The sequence below is a fragment of the Pelodiscus sinensis genome, chromosome 2, assembly GCF_052426305.1.
Source record: "Pelodiscus sinensis isolate ZL-2025 chromosome 2, ASM5242630v1, whole genome shotgun sequence".
In the NCBI taxonomy this organism is placed as follows: domain Eukaryota; kingdom Metazoa; phylum Chordata; order Testudines; family Trionychidae; genus Pelodiscus; species Pelodiscus sinensis.
This window is the reverse complement of record NC_143053.1, coordinates 177860361-177882844: the sequence shown is the minus strand read 5'-3', so window position 1 is coordinate 177882844 and position 22484 is coordinate 177860361. Positions and strand designations below refer to the sequence as shown.

The window sequence follows — 22484 nt, the reverse complement described above, 5'->3', positions numbered from 1 at the left end:
TGTATGTTAGAGTGAATGTGAAAATGTAAGGTACATGATTACCTGCTACACTTCTGTTGTGTGCAGATCTGTGAACTTGAGATTGGACATAACTGAAAACCTAAAATGAATAGTACATAAAGAATTCACATTAATCTTTGGGCAGAGGGAGGCAAAGATTGCCTTTGAAGCAACAGCAAATATTCCTGGATTAGTTTTCATATTATGAATACATTTATCAAGATTTCCATGTTGGAATTTTCTTAAGGACATTGGTGTAGGTCAAAATGAGTTGTTGCCTAAAGTTTGGCTCATTTTTATGGATCTTATTGTGAGATTTTTAATGGCATTAAAGATGTACAAAGCTACAAAATTTGACATATGCGTAAGCTAAGAAAAATGATATAGGAAATAAACAATCAGCTGATACTTACTTGAACTTCTGATTCACTGATTTCAAAAATTAAGGTGCATTGTAAGCCACATTAGTATTTCACTTTTAAAAAATATGAAGTGTTTGTCAAGCTGATGACTTTTCAATAGGTTTTCTAAAATATTGCTGGGCAGCCCAAGTATCTGCTCTGAAATACAGTGCTCCTATTTACAATATTAATTCTATGTTAGAACAATAAGAAGCGCATTTACAAAATTATTGAAAAACATTTATTATACTTAAAATTGAAATGTGTACATCTTAAAAGCAGTTTGCTGGTGCCATAATTAAATTCCAATTTCAAGTGAGCTGGACAAACTACTATACAATTCCTTTAAAAATTAATAACTATTTGGATACTTTCCAATCAAGGTTCCCCCCCCCCCCCTTACAAAACATTTTGGATTTGAAAATGGTGCTAAGGTGACAGTTGTCAGTTCAATAAACTATTAAGATCCAACAAATACCCAAAGATGAACAATTTATAAGCAGAAGAAATTCAAACTTAAGTCCATAAAATTCCATTTTATCAGTGCAGAAAAAACAATTCTAGCTTTCATGGATTTAAGTTTTCAGAATTGCTACAGCTTTATAAAGGCTTTCTTGCTAATCACTTAACCCAGCTAAAGAGCAAGTCAGATAATATCAAAGCAGCCTTTTGCATGCTGCAGTAGTTTTTGTTCTTTATAAATGATTTCACACTTAGCACTATACCATTCAAAACTTTCAAACTGATTTCAAGGGACGGGGATTTTTCTGCCTATGAAGAGTCTTCCCCAAAGTACATAACACATACCATAAAGTCTTAAGTGGACATTCATATTAAATATTTGAATGGCAGTGCCAAACATCGGACAATTTCAAGGAGAAACTCAATTTTGAAAAGCACATTGCCTATTTCAAAGATAAGTATTTGGTCATATGGAAGAGGCATTGTAAAAAAATTTGCAGTATCAATGTGAGACTTTATGTGCAGGTATCTTGACTGCAAAGTGATTAGAGCAAGATCTTCCAGCTACTAAAGAAGTGTATATTAGTGTTTCTTGAGCAATGTGATTGATAGTACTTGAAGCTGGTTTTTGTAGCCCCTTGGTGCCAGTGTATCATATTCCTTTGTTTAGCACATTTCCTCCCCCACCCACCCAGGAAAACCCCCGTAATTACTGGGGGGTTGTTTTTAAACCCAGCACTTAAAAAAAGCAAAGAGGAAAACCCAAATAAAAAAAGCCTGCAGCAGTGCTTCATAGAGAAACTGGAAATTAAGGATGCATAGGCAATTCTTTTCCATTAAATTTGTCAAAAGCAAAAACACAATTACTTCATACCCCACAGGATTTTTGTTAATCCTTTCAATAAGGTACAGTTGATAATGCAGTAGGCTGCATGCATATATTGCATCAGGCTAGGACTTATTAAAATCCTATTCTGGCATTTACATTTCTTACATACACTCTTATACACAATTTACACAGGGAAGCTGTTTTGACAGCTTTACTCTCAAAGACCCAACAACCTGATCACTATCACCTTAACTACTCGTCTCCACACAGATTTCTATGTGCTCTGCTAACATCAAAAAATAAAATCAGCATAAGGTACAAGTAAGTAATAGACAAACTGGCACAGCAAGGTAAATGCCCCAGAATAAGTTTACATTCATTTCCAAACTGGATACAGTATAATAGGAAAGCAACAGTGCTTCTATGAACTGTATCTACTGGCCATAATTTGCCTTATTTCAGTAAAGGGCAAGCACCTTTGCTTATATTGTCTTCCATGCCTGTACATAGGCTGTCATGGCATTATACCCCTATGAGGACATGTAGCTATGGCAGTGATTAGAAAGTTCATCTATCAAACAGCTCATTAGAAAGGTCTTGTGTTTTCAATATGAAACATTTTATATGGTGAAGTCCAATCTGAAGAATTTTCAGATGATGTTCGTCATTAATCATGACTTGAAATCTGCATTGGAGTATCAGTCTAGTATGTCTATATGACATCACTTCAGAATTATATGGAAACCTTCACCATTTTCTGCTGCAGAGAAAAAGGACAGGTTTATAAGAAAGAATGGCAGCCCTTTAATCAAAACTCCAGCCACTTAAGACAGTATAACCCCCAGTGTAATAAAACTAAAATCCATGTAAGTTCTTGAAAAGCACACCTTTAACTACTAAGTTGATACTGACTTATGACTGCTTAACCTTTTAAGAACAGCAAACTTCATCAGCTTAACACATTCTCTACCCCTTCCAACAAATACTGACTCAAATTAAAATTATGTTCAAAATAGAGTTTCAATTTCTAGACACTTGCTTTGCTACTTTTATTTTTAGAACTTCCTTGTATCCATTTCAATTCATGCAGTTGTTCTATTTTCTCTTGTTTAACCTGTCTCATTGGTTCTGACACAATCAAGGAGTCCCCTGAAAATCCAGTTAAACTTTTTTTTTTAGTGCTCTTATTCTTAAATCTCATCTGTTCTAAAACGCTGTGATCCACAAAACTGATAAATACAGTCACTGTAAAATGATTTAAGGGATGGTTATATATATATAGAATAGGAAAGTCATCTGCCCAGTAGCCAGAATATTAGGATGCAGATAAAGCAAGTGTACTTTACTGAACCCAAATTGAACCTCTAAAATTTACGTTTTAAATTTATCTGTATGAAAGTGAAGATTCATTAGATGCAGAAATTAGTGACTGGCACTCAAATTGGCTTCCTCATAGTTAGCAGGCCTGTGACACTGTATTTACAGAAATGCAACACCACAAAGCTTTTTGGGAAAAGCTGGAATAATAGGTAAAATAAATTGTACCGGTATTACCTAAAATGTAACAAAGAATCTGATTAGTGAATTAATGAGAAGCCACAGACTTAAGTCTCCTGGTATAATGTTAAGAGATCCCCTCCAAATAAACATTAACACTTTGTAATATATAGTAAAAAGTGATAAATCCATGGCATTTGAATTTGCTATAAAGCTATATATAGCTATATATGAGTGCAAATTTGGAATGAATATGGGCTGGAAACCACATCTGAGGGATGTAAGCAGCAACCAGGTAAGTGTGAGGAGACTAGTCTAGAGCTATAGGAGAAAACAGGAAGTATGTGTGTAGTGTTAAGCCTAAACATGGGCTGCCACTACATGATTTTTTAAAAATTAGTTTTATACAAATGTAAATTGGAATAGCCAGCTACAGGATTTTGTACACCAAGATCATCATAAAGATAGTGTTATTTTAGATAGGCACTAATTTGTTGGCTCTCTAACTTTTGGAAATGGTGTCCTGCATCAAGGTGCAAACAGATTCTTCCTAAAAATTTAAACTCTTAAGGCTGCAACCTTCAATTTATCATCATCCACTGTGGTGTATATTTTTCTCTTTGAAACTATTATATCCTTACAAAATTTAAAGCACCCTGGAGTACCTGCAACACTGTTATATTAATTGGTTTTGATACAAACCATGGTAGAGAATCACAAATCCCGCGAACTGTTAGTTTTAAACTGACATTTTTGGGATTAGATTTGGAGCAGGTTACTTCACTCAATTTGCGAGATAGATATAAATTCATGCTAGTACATCTAAGATGCAACAATCTCTAGATATTAAAGAAAAAGCTTTTTAGATCTTTCATACTATACAAATTTTAATGTGGAGTGAAAACTATTGCTTTCAGCCTCTTTTCCTCAAGTCACTCTACTTGACTGTATTATTACTTGTTTGTAGTAGCAGCAAACACTGCTGGCATGTCTATCAGAGCATAATTCTTGTCTCTTAAAATCTAGTAGCTAGTTAGGCCAGTTATCTACCTTATTAAAATAATATACCTTTTATTGTGGTGACTAAGAAACAACTCTCATCTTGAAAGTTCTGAACCATCTAGAAAGAAAAAGGAGATCTTAAAATTTGTACCACCTAAGGAGACCAGCAATCCATAAGCAATTTGAATGCTGAAGTGATCCACAATATTTCTAAATAGACACTATACAATTATTTTTCTCAATACATGTAGGTATCTACAAAATGTACTAGATTTTCCCAAAAAGAGCTATTAAAATGTCAAAATGTGAGCATAAGCAGAATTTGATACTTCATTGACCTCACTACTAAAGGAAAGAGTGGGGAGCTTTTTTTGGTTCAGGGTCGCTGTCCCACGGGGGGGAGGGGAGGGGGGGGGGGAGTCAGTCAGGGGTCTCTCACAAGTGAGACACAAAAACAAAACTCCTCATTGACATGGCCCCTGACTGAGAAGGAGTAAGAACTCCCCACATCCCCCTTGCATCCCAGAGTCTGGGCCCCACACTAGTAGATTGTGTGCTTTAGCCCTGCAGAGGATCAGCAACAAGCTGGAGTGCCAGCATGGGCTCCTCAATGCTGGGAGGAAGCCCTGAGCCTCAGGGGCCAGATCCAGTTCCCAGGCCTTAAGTTCCCCACCCCTGACCTAAGGGCTCCAGAAATATATGGTTAAAATATTTGCTTGCATGAAATACTTAAGTCACAGTTAAGCATGGCATTTCAATCTTGCAATTTGGATACTATGTTCCTTCAGTATGGATCTACTCATCAACTGCATCTCAGAATCAACTGCCTACACAGCACAGCTTGGAACTTCCTGGTCCAGCACCCTCAGGACCTGTTTGGTCCCATATGAGGGAATTTGTCAAACCAGGGGAGGTCCCCTACCACAGCCCACCACCCAGTTCTGTCACCAGCTCATTCTGTCTCACCAGGGCTGCCTGTTGGCCATCCCCAGCCCTGCTACAGCTCCAGCTAGGTTGCCTTGTCCTTGGCCCTTGCCCTGACCTCACATAGCCACTGCCAGGCTCCCCAGTTGCTGACTCTCCTGCCACAGGTCTCTCTCATCCAGGAACATCTGTGGCTATGGATGTTGCCAGACCAGAGAGGTGCAACCTGTAAGTCTCGTTCCCATGTTCTTTCAATTCCCAAATTACTAATTGTGAGAAGAGATAAGTCAACTGATACTTTAGTTTAACTTCAACTTTTACATGCTTTGTTTACTGGTGCAAGGTAAAGACGTCATATTACAACTGATGTACATACAACATTAATGAAAATATTAATGTTCAAGTTAGCTATCGGTTAATTGAATAGTTGACTAACCACATGAATTCTAAGTAGTTAGTCAACTATTCTATAGCCTGCAGGGGTGGGGCCAGCATCCAGCATAAGAGGCAACAGCTTGGGGGGCCGGGCAGGAACCAGTTTGCAAAGGGAGCCAGTTTAAAGCCAGCTCCCCTTGGACCGACTGCCTCTGATACAGAGGCAGCAGCAGACCCTGTCTGCAGGGCGTCCGAGCTTCCCACGGACAGAGGCTGCTGGGAGGAGGGGACTGGGGAAGTTGCTCTACAGCAGCCAGGGCTGGTGACAGACAAGAGGCTGCTCCAGCAGCAGCTCCTGGTAGTGGGGGGGGGGGCGCCAGCCTACCACGGACAGGGGCTGTTGCCAGAGCAGCCTCTGCCCACGGCCAACCTGGGCCCCTTGCAGGCAGGAGCTGCTGCCTTGAAAAGCAGCCTCTACCTCCAACAGCTCCCCTGCCCCCATATTACTGCCTCTGATAGAGGCAGCAGCAGCACCAAGCCAGTGCTGGGGGAAAACCAGCTTTTAAGCCATCTCCTACTCCCCTCCCCACCCTGAGGCAGCAAGGGGGGAGGGGGGGGAGGCAATTCATCATCTAGATTAACCAATAAGCCTAGGCTTATCCATTAAATCAACTAGTCATTTGCATCCCTAATTCAAATGTTATATACAAGTGGGACTTTCTCTCAGAGCTCTTGTGCTCTAGTCATAGCAGTCCTGCCAGCAATGGATTCTGTACTAGTATTTGGCTTAACCAGATTCTGGCGAAAAAAGTGGCAAATCCACATTCTACTCTGAGTTTCATGTGATGTTTTTTGAACCTTAGGGAATGAAGACAGGAGAACCGTAATCTACTGTATTTAAATGGCTTTCCAGTCACACTAAATGCTATAGCAAAACACAAAAGTTCTAACTATAAGAGGGCATTAGGTGTATACTACATACTATGCGAGGGGGGAGAAGCAGTGCTGCTCAGAGAAACCTCCCTAAGAAAGTATGGATAAAACCACAATTCTTAATTTACATTTTTAATTTGTAAACTTATCAGTTTTGAAATCAAATTTAAAAAAGCAAATGAAACGATGAAAAAAAATGTCATTACCTGATCACTCACAAGGATGTGGATACCAGTAGGACCCTGCTTGTAAACCTGATTAATCTGATGCAAAGGAATATTAAACACCAAAGCAAGCTTGCGAGTGACTTCTGAGGCTGCCATTTCTTCTAAGTAGATTGCATGATAAACTGTAAGATAAAAACTTTACTTAAGAATTATACTGTCATTGATAACCATTTATGTGAAAAAACCTTTCCTGTAAGGTTGTAAAGTTTACATCTCTCACTTTAAAGTGTTTGCTTTTTTGTTTTAAACTGCCTGATCTGCAATATCTTTGAAACTTGAATACCTTATTTTACAGTGTTCTTTCAATTAGTTAGTTGTACATTCACTTACAGTGAATTTCTTGGCTGACCACCATAGATCATTTGAGTGCTCAATAACTACATCATCAACATTAGGGTTTTGGTTTTTTTTCCTTCAAGCCCCTTTAAAAGCCTACATTTTATTAAATGTTCTGTTGTTGAAGATGTGATGTGTTCCACCATACAAGCACATATACCACTTCTGACTTAGTTTTAGGAGTGCAGTCATCTCTGCAATGCTAAAACTGTGGTGTCACCATTAATCCACCGCATATTCACTTTCTGGATACATTTGTATTGATGTTACGTATTACAAAAAGACAATTCTAGCAGTTTGCACATTAGCCTGAACTATTATATTTCATTGAAAATCTATTCTCAGATGCTCCTTTTCCCTCTTCTCAAGTGTTTATTTCAAATCTTTTATTGGCTACCAAGTCATGAAAAAGCACCATGTGATCATACCATATATTGCACCATTGCTGTTATCACCATTGGTTTCATCTTGCTGCCTTTCCAGTTGTATGCTCCTCAGTGGTTCCTGGCACACATAGATTGTTAAACGGGGCCTAACAGACCTGCAATTTTAAAAGAATACATATAATTTTAAAAATAGACACTCGTCCAAAAACTGCATGAAGGTTTTATTTTAGTTTCCTTGAATTAACAGTTTACTTAACATTTTTGCTGCTTTTCAAGCTATTTAAAAAAAAAACGAACAAAAAACCACCTCATACAAACTTTCACCAGTGACTTAATAAAGATCCAGTCTCAGAACCATTGAGATGGTCTGCCAGATGCTGGTAAATTGAAAAATTAATTCAACAATTTTAAAGTCACTTACAAGACTTGCTTACAATGGAATCTTGGAACACAACCACTGAATAGCAATAATTACAGCTCTTATAAAGACAGTATGTTACTAAATATGTATTATCAGTTTAATTTGTAATAAGAATTCTTTATTTGTTAATTATTTAGCAGCCATGACCTCAAAAAATTTAGGTTCTTTATAGCTCACCTAAATGAGAAGTTTTGTCTCTTGGCAACAAACCCAGCCGTCTTCAAGAAATCAGTATGCCCAACTGCATTGCTACCAGTCTTACAGTCTACCTTTGAACTCATCAGTGCCTGCATCATATCTGTGGCCTGTCCTGAAGGTGTACACAAAACAGTCTTCTTTTGAGCACATTACTGCCAACTCGAGGCAGCTAAATAGGCATATGCCAACCTAATTCTCAATTCATATCTCCCAAATCCCCGATTCTAAGAAAGACAAGTTACTGTGATTGAACAAAAACATTTAAATATAAACTTGCCATTTTACCTGGATTTCAGTGCATTATATAGCCGAATGCCATCAGCTGGACCACAGATTTGTACCAAGTCCTCTCTTGTCAGCTTTAATAAATCAGCACCTGAAGAAATTCAGAAGAGCAGGATTTAGCTAGTTTCTTTGAGGACAAGGAAGCTCAAAAGAATTCAATATTAATTACAAACAAGTTACAAAACTGGTTCTTAAAAAACAATGCAACTCCCCAAGATAAACACAAAAGCAAGCGAAGGCTAAGAGTTGCTTTTGAGAACACATAAAATACACAAGGAAGTACTGGTTAATAAGAAATAATTACGTGATTTTTCAGAGGCAGTTACACACCTAGCTCAATTCAATACTTCTAAAAATTAGATAATTACTGCAAAATGTCACCTACTTTTATTAAAAATGGCTTTAAAATAGTAAGACTGCTATATAGCTAATTCATGGTTTAGATTTTCACCTGGGCTAGTGTGTTTCAGTGAGATGCAAAATGAAGGAAAAAATACACCCACAAAAATGCTGATTACAGGCTGCTGATCATTAAATATAGTTTGTGAAACTATTTATCCTAGACTGTGTGCACTGAAATCACTATGATTTACACTGCTGGTCCCTAGAAAGATTGTGTAGATCAGAAAATATGAAGGAAAAAAGTTCCTCTGACACCCATCACAGTTGTCAGCTGTCTGTATGTTCGCTGTATCAAGAACCTCAGGGAGCATGGCTTTATCATATATTTACCAAATTATGGCTTGCCTCTGTAAGATGTCTCCCAGGTTGATGGACAACCTCTGGAAGTGTACAGACAATCCTGTAGTAATGGCATTACTTCTAGAGCATGATGACTCTCCGTGAGCACTGGCTCCCTCTCTCCCCGCTGCTGCCTCTGATACAAAAACAGCAGTGCGGGGAGGGAAGTGGCTCTGTGGGAATCATTACACACAGGGAGCAGGCTTGAAAGCAGGCTCCCCATGTGCAGCAGTCCTGTGCTGCTGCCTAGGAGCGGATATGGGGGTGTGCATGCACCTATGCACATTAACCAATGAGCCTAGGCTGTGTACACATTCATAGCCCTAGTCCAGACAGGATATATATACACAGACACACACACCAACATGTGGCCTAAGAGCACTAGACATATGCACACACTATTATAGTTGTGTTTGACTTCAGGTAATCTACCATCAACTGTAGACACTGGACTCTGGTCTATGGCAGGTAAACTGGCTGATAGGTTGTTCACCACATGATTCCTATAAACTCTCTCGTCTGAGGCACTGTTAGGGATTATTGCTCATATGAAGTTCTAGTTCAGGGAACAGAGAGAAAATGTAATCTAAGGTTATTGAAGTCTCCTGCTGGGACCTGCATCTGATCAGCCTGCCATCCAAGTAGGGGCAGACATGGATTGCCTCTCTCCTCAGATGTGCTCCTACTACTGTCTGGCACTTAATGAATGCTCTAGGTACTATGGAGAATTTGAAGGTCCATGGTGTCTGTATTTGTTGAGTCTCCTCAGGTCTAAGACAGCATGACATAATTCCATTCTTTGGAATTAGGATATATGGAGAGTAGAAGCCTCTTCCTTTGCACTCCTTTGAAACTTCCTCTGGTTCCTAAATGAAATAATGAGGCCACTTCTGAGTGCATGAGAGGGATAAGGGAAGTGATGGGATGGGGTCAAGAGTGGAATTAGATGGGGTAAGTTAGAGCACCTTTCCATGGCTATTTGTCTGATATAATGTCAGGTAAGGTGGCTTTGAAAAATAAGGGTCATTATACGAGATCTTATGTGGTTCCCAACTGTGGAATCAAATGTGCTAGCATATCATAGGAATGGGCTTCACTGCCAAGGAGGAGGACTGTTAGTGTCCTCTGTCACACTATGGCACTTTGTGCCAGGCATTCAGGATGCCTGTGTTGGTACCCTGTGTGGTTGAGGACAGTATGGCTTGTGATACAGGACTGGGATGTAGTTTCCCAGGGAAACCAAGGTGACTTTTGAGTCTTGATCAGTACAGAGCACTCCGCTTGCTAAGGGGCTCGGTGCTCACAAAGCTCAAGTCTTCACTTGTGATTTTTGCCTCTCTTGGGATACTCAATACTTGGACCCACAAAGTTCTGCACATCATTGTCACTACGGTGACCACAGCTCAACAGGGCTGGAGATGTCCACTGCAACGTGGCATGTGATCCAGGCCACAGGCTGACATAGCCCCAATTTCTTTTACTGCCTCTGGCATCTGCAAAAAAGGGGATCACTTTCCCCTAGGATAATCAGGCCATTGAGGCTTGGCAGTTGGCAACATGCAAGTGAATAGTGGTAGAAAAGTGTGACTTTCTTCCAAAGAAGTGTACATCCTTTTCAAGTCCACATCTTTGATGGCACTCTTGCTCAATTTAGATTTCCCCTGTGCTACAGATACAACTAAGGAGCTTGGGTTCAGGTGAGTATAGAAACACTCAACCTTGTTAAAGGCACTTTAGAACCAGAATAACCTGTTTCATAGTGAGTATTATTGTAGTTGACATCTGCCACAGGGACTGGCTTTGTCAAACAGCCCCTTCTTTCTCAGGCTGGCAATCTTATCCAGGCTAAGTGCTGATGGATGTCTCAACTTGGGATTTCTCTTCCAGCACTGCTGCCATAGTTTCAATAACCCACAGAGGGACTTTCTGGAATGGTTTAGAGTCATCAAGCATTGGTACCAATGCCAAGGATACTGCCTTTTCAGGAAATGAAGCTACAAGATCTTTAGCAGGGATGTAAAAATACAATTAAAAACATAAGTCATGTAACAGCTAAAAATCATATTAGTTACATGTGCTGCGGGCTCCCCAGGAGCAGGCCTGGCAAGGCCCCTGCTGCTGAGGAAGAGGCTTCGCTATGGGCTCTGCAGTTGGCTCCCTGGGAAGCCAGTGTGTAACCTGCAGTGGGGAGGAACAGCTGGGCCTGACACAGATGGACAGGGAGCTGCTCCAGCCCCTACCAGGTAACCAGAATTGGCAAGCCTCACCCAGTTAACATTTTACATCCTTAGTCCTCAGGTGGCAATATGGGTGCTGGTGTTGCTCTATCCTAAGATCTGGTTCCTCCCAATATTCCAACATGTACATCTGGCTAGAGATGCTGAACAGGAACAGGACCTCCTCCTCTACTGCAGTGAAGACTAGTTCCCTGATGCCAGAGATGGAGGCATTACTATTGGTTCTTGGGCACTGACCAGTCCACTGCCACTCCTGCAGTGGCAACTGAGCCCTAGATGGGATTTTGGCAAGTCACTCCATGGTACCGACCGCCATTCTGAGTAGAGGAGGCTCTCAGCTGGAGGACAGGGAGAACATGTAGCCAGGCCATGGTTAGGAGAAGACTTCCTCTAGGAGCAATACCAACTTATGTGGTGCTCTCAGTAACATGGTCCGTACAGAATCAGTAGGTGCATTGGCACTAGTGGTTGTTCCAAGCCTACTTTTGGCTAATTCAATACGGGTGGTGTCAGTGCTGATGCTCAGGGGAAGGTCCTGGAGCCAGGGTCAGTGATCGTGTGTCTTGGGTACCACAGACTGCTCCATTTCCCTGCCCCTCAATTCTATGCAAGCCCTGGTGGATTTCTCTGCCCAGACTTTGCATTACTAGCTTTATTGGAGGATACCCAAAGTTTTGTCTGGAGTCTTAATGTTTTAAGCAACCTGTTGGTGTGGGACTTTGATGCTATAGTTGTCAGTCCCTGTTTTATATGCTTTGATTTCAGGGGAGCTGTGCCAGACCCTGCTCACTCCCTGGTGCTATTTTATCCATACTGGTATCCTGTCAGCAGGAAAGGATGCTGAACGAGGCCGGCTTGTCTTCTAGCAGGGTTTTAGAGCTCATCTCCTCAGGCCATAAGACAGACCTTTATGGGTTGTTCCAGAATGTGGAGGCTGAGCCATGTGTCTTATGACATGCATATCCTAACAGAAAAAGTCAGGTGCACCTGCTTGGTAGGTGTGCTTCTCTATGGCAGAAGAAACATTTAACTACATCCTTTAAGGGGACTTGTCCAGTACAGAATGAATGGGGCTTGAAGCCTGCAGGTTTCAAGTCTGTCATATTAAGGAGCTCTTCAGAAGGGGGGTTAGTCACCCATACCCTATAGATACAGGTCAATATGATCTTAGCAGTTGAAGAGGAAGGTAATCAAATGAGTTCTAAAGAAATTCAGAAGATTTGAAAGAGTTTGATCCAAACGTATGAGTTAGAGGGTCAGCCATTCACCACACTTCATTTTGCTGCCATGGGTGGTAAAAATGGACTGGCCATTTCACTCTTAATTCCCTCACATGGGAGCATGGTGAGGATAGTGTGTACATGCAGCCCCAAAAGACACTGCTACTCAAATCTAGTCATGTGCATGGTGGGATCCCCCTGAAACATGCTTAAGAACAATAAGGGGGATTTCAATAAAATTGAGAAGTGGTGAATTCAAAAGCAATACAAAACTAATTTACACTGGAATTCACTGCTACATCCTGCTGCTGAAAAAAATAAAATAAAAAAAGAATAAGCCATACATAAAAGAATAAAGTCCTGAGTTCTAGTAAATGCTAACAAATTTTGGGAACAGATGATGTCTCACTTCAGGGCTTAAATAAATTTGGAATTTGGAGGGAATTTAACTGGGAAGAGGAGGGACCTACATTACCCCACAACTGCCTTAAGAGTAGTTTCTTGCACCTTCCTGCATCCCACACATGATTAGAGACAAGACACTGAATAAGACAGGCCACATGTCTAATCCAGCGTTTCAACTCATTTTCTTCCTAAATAAGTAGTGCAAACATTTAATTGAGGCTGTGAAACATTGTTACTGGTGGTGATGCGGAAGGAAGGAAGAGCCTAGTTTTACTTTCAAGTGTCAATTGACACCGAGTTTGTGAAGCTGATGGTTTTAAAAAAGGAAGCTTTTTCTTCTTACACTGAATGTTTGGCCTAGAAATCAGAAGGACACTAAATATTCAACCCCATGATACTATTTTTACAAAGTAATTTTTCAGAGAAAACTCAAAATAGAAATAAAAAAAATACCTGAGAAATTTGAAAAAAGCCTTGCATAGGTAGAGAACCTATGTTTGAGTAACCACTGCTGAGTTTCTTGGATTGTGGCTGAAGGATGAAGTTGCTGTAAGAAACAGGGTTGAAGAAGACAATTTCGGTGTTATATTTTTAGTACAACAAAATTAACTCTGTTACATTACTACAAAAATCCTCTCATTGAGTTCCACTAGAACAAATCAGTAATTAAATCAGTATGCAGCACCTCCATTTTACTGATTATTCAACAATTAGATACAAGTTTTTCATTGTGTAAAGAGGAGCATACAGGAAAACATACTTACATCGCCAGATCCTTGAGATGTTCCATCTCCTTGATGATTTGGGGAAGAAGAATTGCTATGGTAGAGAGGTGGAACAAAAATAATATTACTGATTTTTTTAAAATTAAGAGAATAAAACTATTTAAGCATTACTGATAAAGGTAACCTTCAATTCCCAAAATGATAAAAAATGTCCCTATTTTATGGCAGGTTAAAGACCATTCAGGAATAAACTGGTTTGGTGGAGATATGCTGTAAAAAAGAGGAATATCACAGACTGCAATTCACTTGATTCCTAATCTAATCCCTGCTAGTCAACTGAAAAAGCAGCACCCATAATAAACTCACACATCCAACCATCTATCTTAAAAGGAAGAAATGAATAGTGGTCACAGGATTGAAGAGGTAAGAGAGGTGCTGTCCATCCTCTGATGCACAGGGTCAGTCACAAAAAAGGTAGAGATGCCAGGATCAGCTTTCTGAATACCCTGAAAAAAATTAGTGGTTCTCCTGAATGTTGCATTAGTGACAGTAAATTACACCAATACTTCACATTTAAATAGCATCTTTCACCCCAATTTCTAATATTTTATACATACGTCACCATTGCAGAAGCCTCTGACAGGGAGGGCATCAGTCAACCAGTGCAAAACGTGAGGTACAACAGTAGGCTAACTTCTACTCTTACATCACACTCAGCTTAGATAGGGTCAGTTTTTAAAGTCTAATGTGAAATACAGATACCTGCATGGAGTTCTATTTTGAGGCTTAAAGGATTTGCCAAGAGTATTGAAATATGAACACATTTCTACAAATGAAATATTTAAAACTGCTATTTAGAATACTAAACAATCCTTTCCAGCAAAGCCTATCAGTTTCAGAGCTAATGTGTATTTTTTAAGCTTTTCTTTTCTCTATTCCCCCCACCCCCCAACCAGCCTGGTCTGAAAGGTAAAATTTGTAATCTGCCCCATCGTGGCATCTCCTTCCCATTCACCAGCATAACCATAGATGAATGTTAATATTTCTGTAAGTGCTTCAAATACAGCACCTACTGCCAGTAAGCCACCACTCGAGAGGAAAAAATACAAAGACAAAAGACAGACAATACTTTTAATAACATCAACCTTCCTCTAGGTCTCTCATCCATAGTTGTGTTACATCACTGACTCCTCCTGATTTAAATGGAGGTAAGGTAAATCATTTACCTTCTAACTCAGGAGCAGGCAAAAGGGCCTCCATGGGCTGGATCCGGCCCATCAAACAGGTTGATCCAGCCCCCAGAGGCCAATTAGAGCCTGGGGGTGGGGGAGCATATGAAACTTCCTCCCTGGCAGGACCACGCAGCGCTTTGAAGTGCCATGTGTTCCTCACAGGGCAGGAGGAAACATCACATGCGCCCCTGCCCCCAGGCCCTGATTGGCCTGGGGGCAGGGAGCACACGAAGCCTCCTCCTGCCCTGCCAGGGGCATGGATGCCTATGGCAAGGTGTGGGTGGGGCAGCCCAGAAGCATCCTGTCCCTGTCCCTTCCGAGACTGCTTGGGGACACTTCAAAAAAATTTTTTAAAGTGGCCCCAGGCCAAAAATTATTGCCCACCCCTGTTCTAATTCTTGGTATTTCAATGTGTTATGTCATAGATTAGATTTATTGTAATATCTCCCCCTCCCTTCCCTTACAGAAAAACTGTAGTGGTACAAGCACCTTTATACCAATATAGCCGTCCACACTAGAGGCACAGCTACACAACACAGAAGACTGATGGTGCCACAATTAGTCTTCCCCATGCAATATAGGCCTGCTAGATCAGTGTTTCTTAAACTGTGTTCCATGGCATACCAGTGTGCCACGGAGAAAAACAGAATTCAAAATGGCTGCCCTTAAAGGGGCAGGAGACCTTTTTTGCCTAAATAACTTTCCCCTGACCTTTTTTTGTTTATTTGTTTCCCCTCAGCAAAAAAAATTGTTTGGTGTTCCTCAGTCCTAAAGAGTTTAAGAAACACTGTGCTAGATTGAACACAAAGGGCGCCCTCATCAGCACCACTACTCCTGCTCCTCATGTTTGCTCCCGTCGGCCTCCTGCTGTGTGGACAGCATGGAAACGTGATGGAAGATGCATCAACTCCAGCTACTATGTAACATCAACTCCAGCTACTATGTAATTTAAGTAGCTGGAGTTGCAAGTCTTAATTTGATTTTCCCACTTAATGTAGACCAGCCCTAGGAGAGTTGTGCTGCTGTAGTAACTACACTGGTACAGTTTAAGTGGCCAGACTTTCGTGTAGATAAGGCCTTAGTAAGATACCCCCATTAAATGGAAAAGTATTTGCTATGAACTGTGCTGGGGTCAATACATTAAGTTACCAGCAATGGATACAGAGCAGCGAAAACAGGATTTCTGGGCTGGAATAATAATTTTATAACTGAAAAAACATAATGCCGAAGGTTTCAGAGTTCTGAAAAGTGTTGATCACATTTCCAAATTTCCCTTCCTGTGTACAACTTAATTCTGGGGATTGGTAGTCAAGCTCTCTTATTTATACATGATCTCTCTTCTAATGAAAGGAAAATGCTTTAAGCAATAAGCTTGATTAAAAAAACACCCTCAAATTAAACTACAGAAAATAAACTTACCTGTCTGGGACACTATAGGTATTATGTTGAGCAGAGGTAAAAGTTGGAGTTGGGGTAGGACTGTTGTTTACAAATGCCGTGGGAGCATCAGGCCATGGTGAGCACTGTAGAGAAAACAATTTAACAAGTTTATCTTTAAAATCTTATTATTTTGGCATGTCGTCCTACACAAAGCTGTTTTACTTATTTTCTGTTCCACGAAGGAAATTCCTATTTGTTAACAACTTGATTATTGCCTTCTAACGACAGACTAACAGTAGTGCGGATGGAGCTGATGAAAGGACTGCATAGATTTTTTTTTTAAACAAAATAAAGACATCCAAAGTTCACAAAACAACCCCAGTCAGCAGCAAATTGCTACAAAAGGTTTAGAGATAGATGAAATGAAAGCCAAGACCATGCTAGATATGCCAACACAGGTTTCTGATATATTTGAATTAATGGACAATCATTAAAAAAAAAATCTAAGTTTTAAACAGTTTAAGGTCTTTCTTGTTCCTGAAAAGCAAGAGCTAAACAGTAATTCCCAGAATTTAACAGGAGTCTACATTTCAAACATGAAAATTCAGTGACCTTGAAATCCCTCATATGTTTAATTACAGAAAGGCTCCTTTATTGACTAGAAACCACAATGACATGAGAAAAATCTTATGCTTTCTGCACTTTATTTGGACGTGCTTATTGATACTTTTGTGCTAGAAGTCTGGCTTTCAACTTACCAGCAATAGGTACATCATAAATCCTAAAATTGGTTAATGTTTTTAGAGTCACTGGCTTGGGGCTTCAAAAGCTAGAAAAGTTGGAAATTTCATATAAAATGGACTCATTTTAGATGTAGACTTGTGTTCTTGTAATTTTATTAATACAAAGAACATCACACAGTTAGTGTACTGAGATAGCCAGCACTGGTATACTAAACATCCCTCACTGTTACCAGGTGGTACTCCACCCACTTTACCATATCTATCTGTGTGTGTCAGACTAACAACATTGTAATCTCTTATGGACAAAAGCTCTATTATGTGTGTGTAAGGCACTTAACAAAATGGTGCTTTGATCCCTAAGTGTGAGCTCCAGGCATGACCACAATGCAAACAACAAAACTAACAAGCTGTCTATTACTCTGGCACTATGAGAAAAGTTTAGAGGGTAGAAAGTTTCTGGCAACCCTGAAACAGGACATAGCCAGGATACTATATCCTGCCTGTGCTCTAGGAAGGCAATTTTTTGTATGCACTTACCACTGGGACATTGTTATCCACATTTGCCATTTTAATAAATACTTAAAAATCAGTCTTTTCTACTGAAACTTGGTGACATTTTTTATTAAGTTGATTCTGTTTTGAACTATTTTAATGCAACTTTAGGGGACTTTTTAGTTAAAACTGACAATTATTTTAAATTTGTAACATTTTAGCGTTTACACCAAATCAGAATAACTTGAGACTTTGGACTTATGGAAGTAATATTGTACAGCAGGCTTTTGACTAAAGAGAATTAAAGAAATACTCAGTTCAGTTGGTACAGAGGAGTAATTTCCTATGCAGATTCTCAAAATTATCAACTTTTCAAGGTGGCCAGATATTTGTTAGTCTGATTCTCCTACCCACTTTCAGCCATGCTTTGGCAAAACTACTCCTAATCATTTGGGTATCAGTGAGGAAAAAAGAACTTAACCCACCCTCCATGCCAAGAGACTTCACTGTAAGACAGACGAGAATTACATCTGTCTTACTCCTTTGGTTGCTTTCCTGAAGTGTTATTGTTCAAAAAACCTGAGGTTTTGGATACCATAATTTGTGATGAAATACTATGTGACAACGCTTCCCAATTCTTACCTAGTAAGTACTCTAAACATGGTGTTACAGCATACTTGATTAGCTTAAATTTTCAATGCCCCACACTGAATGAGGAATATATTAACATTAAAAGCCATACATCACTCACTGTGCCACTTTATTTTAAGCCAGGCTGCTGTTACTGTTCACAGTATATTAAAACGAACGAGAAAATGAATCTCAGTCGGTCAGAAGCAAGACAAGGATATTTGTGTCCATTACTTCACAGTAGTTGCCTCTTATCAAACATCTTCTGTTTTACATCAAAGTAGTAAAACAAATTAATATCCCTATTTCAGTTTAATAGTTTCAAACAACTAAACGTTTTCAACCTGTTAATGATTTAATAGTTTTCACCATTACTTTCTCTAAAGCCCGACTTCAGACCATAGAGTCTCAAATTAACTTCATTTCTCTTTAAATAGCCTTGTTTTGTAGAAATAATTGGTTTGTATCAGAACAGATAAAACATTACATGACCAACAGCAAGATGGATGTATAGATTGTTATACACATCCAGGATATCTTGCAGAAGAACTAGAAATACTTCCCAACAAGCCACAGTTGCTTTGATCACATCTGCAGTAACTAGAACTTGGAATCCTGAAACAATCCTTCATTATTCTATCTTGTAATATGCAAGACCCAGGTTTCAGCTGCTTTGAAATATATTTACTAGAGCATGCTTTAATTTTTGAGATGCTAAGGTCAAACCAGGCCTGATCGTAGACCCTCAATTTCCTTCACAGGAATATCAGGTATTAAAGAATAAGACTACCAGAAATAAAGCTGCTTGGTTGACAGCATTTCTTTTAAATACAATCTAAATTCCAAAGGCTTTAACAACTAAGCAGCATTACCGAGAACTTTACAAACGGTAAATTTTGGATGTTAATTCTCTGCACATTTCTCCCCAAACAGGAAAAAAAAATCTGTTACAGTGATCCAGTCTGTGCGAGGAAAGAAAGATCATTAGTCATTTTGAGAGCTTTTCCCTCCCAAGCAGTAGTTTGTTGTAATTCTCTACTGGTTTGTAGTCCAGCAACCAAACCCAACTTCTGCTCCATGTGGTTCATCTCAGTAGCTAAAGATGCTAGTGAAATGTTATGCAATCTGAAAGCTTCAGCAGCTCAGTATTCTAAGAAATGAAGTTGAGACATACACACAGTGAATTACTGGCACCTAATTTTGCAAATGATCGAACTCTTGTGTTCCCTGTTGCCTTTTGCCAAGAACTGTGTAGTGTATTTTCTTTCAAGTGTGATCTATTTGACCATTCATAATGGGGACTTCTAGAAGCCATCTGGAGTATGTTTTTTATTTAATCCCAGCAGTTGCGTAGAATGTGACATTAGCATGTTCCGCCTCTCTTATTTTCTCTAGTTGGTTAAATAAGAATCTACTTATTAAAGTATCTTTTATAACAGTCGGCAACATTTTTAAACCAAGGAGCCAAACTACATCAAAATTCCGGACAAGTGGTCAGCAAAGAGCCATATAAGAATGTCCATTTGCATGACTGAAAATATACAAATTAATATTATTGATAACTGGCATAACGATTAATAACAGAATAAGTGAAACATTGTACTCTCAGACTTTATTTAATGGGACTTCTGGTACTGCATCTTTTCACATATTTCTTTGAAGTTTACATCATAAGTGGTCAAAGTCAGCTTCATGCACACATTCAGGCTGTCAATCTTATGGCAGGGGGCTGGGGATGTGGGGGTGCAGGGGCATGAGGGACTCAGGGTTCGGGTGTGTAGGGGGGTGCAGGAATGTTAAGATGCTGTAGCCAGATGGGGGTCGGGGCCTCAATTGGGGGCTTGTTGGCCAGGCTTCATTTTTAAATAAAGTAAAATATTATGCCTGACAAAAGGTTTCAACATAGTCTTTATTTATGGCAGGGGTGGGGAATTTTTTTGGGGTAGGGGGCCATTGAGTTTGGGTGAATGAGAACGGCCATGTGCTTGGTGACTAAGAGTCAGAAGGGAGGGGGGATTAATGCTTTGTGCACTGCCTGTTCTTGAAACAGGCAGCTTCTGTTGGCCAGAAACAGTTAATGGGACTGTACTGGGGGTGGGAGCAGCCATGAGGCACCACACCCCTCTCCCTTCCCTGCTCACAATTTGTGCAAAATAAATGTCCCACAGCCACTTTTCTGAGTGGCATGTAGGGGTGAGGCAAGCACAGGACTTTGCCTGGGGGCTCCCTGCTGTGTCTACAGCTGGATTGTTTTGCCCAGGCCTGCTGTAGCACCTGTGCAGGTTCAACTGCTGCTGGGGGACGCAAGGGCGGCTGGGCTCGAGCTTCAAGAGAGCCATGTTTGGCTTGCAAGCCATAGGTTGCCAACCTGTTTTAAAATCTACATTCATTCAAGAGGTCATTCAGCAAAACTGCACTTGTCTGTGTCTGTTCTTGTTTTGATACTGATTATGGCATAAATAAGCTTCTGAACCACTCCAAGGCACCAGTTGTAGGGATCAAAGAATCATAGAACACTAGACCTGGAAGGGATCTCGAGAGGTCATGGACTCCAGTCCCCTGCCCTGATGGTAGGATCCAGTACCATCTAGACCATCCCTGATAGATGTCTCTCTAATCTGCTCTTAAATATCTCCAGGAGATGGAAATTCCACAAGCTCCCCAGGCCATTTATACCAGTGCTTAACCTGACAGTTAGGAAGCTTTTCCTAATGTCCGACCTAAACCTCCCTTGCTGCAGCTTAAGCTCATTGCTTCTCAGAGACTAAGGAGAACAATTTTTCCTCCCTCCTCCTTGTGACACCACACTCCTTGTGGATACCTGAAAACAGCTAGCATATCCCCTCTCAGTATTCTCCTTTACAAACTAAACAAGCCCAATTCTTAGTCTTCCTTCATAGGTTATGTTCTCCAGACCAGGGGGTCCCAAACTTTTTGACATGGGGACCAGTAAATCCATTCACGAACTTTTGGAGGACCGGTAATGTTCATTTGCATATTCATTAATCAAATGAATATTCAAATAAGTTGTTTCTGGTCCTCCCAAAACCCCCAGTGCGAGCTTTAGCAAAGCTTTTGATATGGTCACCCACAATATTCTTGCCAGCAAGTTAAGGAATATGGATTGGATAAATGGACTGTAAAACAGACAGAAAGCTGGTTAGACCAGGGTTTCCCAAACTTTTTACTTCAGTTGGAACTTTTTTTTTCCCCCCAGTACTGCTTTTTGCAGCCCAAAAATATAAACACATAAAAAACAAACTGAGAAAATACCAGACATATAATATGTCTGGTATTTTCTCATTAGGTAAGTTTTATTATTACTAGATGTATCAGTTTGTAGTTTCGAACTGCCTGGCTGGTAAACATGCTCAGGCTGCATGAGTGTGTCTACCAGCCAGACAGTTCATAACTACTCAAGGGGTGTGTGTGTGTGTGTGTGTGTGTGGGAACAATAGAATCCCCAGGCTGGACTAACTCATGCTTTGTGGGGGGGAGGGAGGAACAGGGGCAGCGTCCCACGATCTACATATGGCCGGGTCAGTCCCACTCCCCACAGGCCGATTCATTCCTCCCTGCTGTGTCTCTGGCCAGCCCCGCTTCCCCCAACCTCCTCCCAGGTCCCCCCAGCTTCTCCTCCCAATCTCCCTTGGCCAGCCCTGCTGCCCGCATCCAGCCCTCCTTCCAGCGGCCACTTCTCCCTCCCTCCCTCCCGCCCCCATCTTCCCTGGCCTGCTCCCTGCCCCCAACCTCGCACCCCCTGGCAGCCCTGCTTCCATCAGCCCCCCAATCTCCCCAGCCTGCCCCGATTCCCCCAGTGCTGTGTCCGGTGGCCAGCTCTCCCCTTCTCCTCACCCCAGAATCCCCTGGCACCTGCACCTTCCCTTAGCCCTGCACCCTCCTGGTACCTCCCCCTTCCCTTACTGCCCCTGCCCCCTTTGCCCTCTCTTTCCCTGATATCCACCCCCTCAGCACTTTCTGCCCCATCCCCTCCTACCCCTCTGTGCCCTCACACATGACTTGCTCCATCCCCACCTCTCTCATGCCCACCCCTTCTTTCAAGCCTTCGCCCAGCACCTCCTCCTCCAGCCCCCAATAACCTTCTCTTCTCCTCTCCTCTCCCAGCATCAGCCTGTCCCCCCTCCCACTGACACCTCCCCTTCTGCCCTTTCCCTCATTGTCTGCACTTGGCCCCTTGGCATTTGTCTCTCTCTCCTGCATCCTGTCCCTTGGTGCTTTCCCCCACCCAAACCCCTTCTCCTCCCACCCCTCCCCCCCCCAAGCCCGTTCCCTACCTTCTGCCTTCCACATTGCGGGGCCGGAGGCCACCGGAGCCAGCGTGCCTCGCCACGTGCCTCCCAAGACTTTTAAAATCCCGGGCAGTGATGTCACATCATGCCCGG

General features: G+C 41.1%; 2 protein-coding genes across 7 annotated transcripts in view; one reads left to right on the top strand and one right to left on the bottom strand.

Annotated features, from left to right (window-relative positions):
* Positions 1-22484, top strand: part of FBXL2 (F-box and leucine rich repeat protein 2) — a 108732-nt gene that overhangs the window by 80395 nt on the left and 5853 nt on the right. The window contains exon 16 of one of the 3 annotated variants that reach the window (XR_012901889.2): positions 13833-16261. The exons of the other annotated variants lie outside the window; for them this stretch is intronic. The gene's annotated coding sequence lies outside the window, so the exon portion shown is untranslated. Of the gene's footprint in view, positions 1-13832; positions 16262-22484 lie in introns of those variants that run through there. 3 annotated transcript variants of the gene reach the window in all.
* Positions 629-22484, bottom strand: part of UBP1 (upstream binding protein 1) — a 70704-nt gene continuing 48848 nt past the window's right edge. For 3 of the 4 annotated variants that reach the window (XM_089776574.1, XM_006121750.4, XM_006121751.4), the window contains 8 exons: positions 16256-16359; positions 13644-13698; positions 13333-13426; positions 8277-8367; positions 7415-7527; positions 6630-6772; positions 4258-4309; positions 629-2452 (listed from right to left, as the gene is read on the bottom strand). In XM_089776574.1, coding sequence (XP_089632700.1) covers positions 2415-2452; positions 4258-4309; positions 6630-6772; positions 7415-7527; positions 8277-8367; positions 13333-13426; positions 13644-13698; positions 16256-16359 — 690 coding nt within the window. In that variant the 3' untranslated portion in view covers positions 629-2414. Of the gene's footprint in view, positions 2453-4257; positions 4310-6629; positions 6773-7414; positions 7528-7970; positions 8104-8276; positions 8368-13332; positions 13427-13643; positions 13699-16255; positions 16360-22484 lie in introns of those variants that run through there. The other variant, XR_331971.4, reaches the window with a different exon arrangement.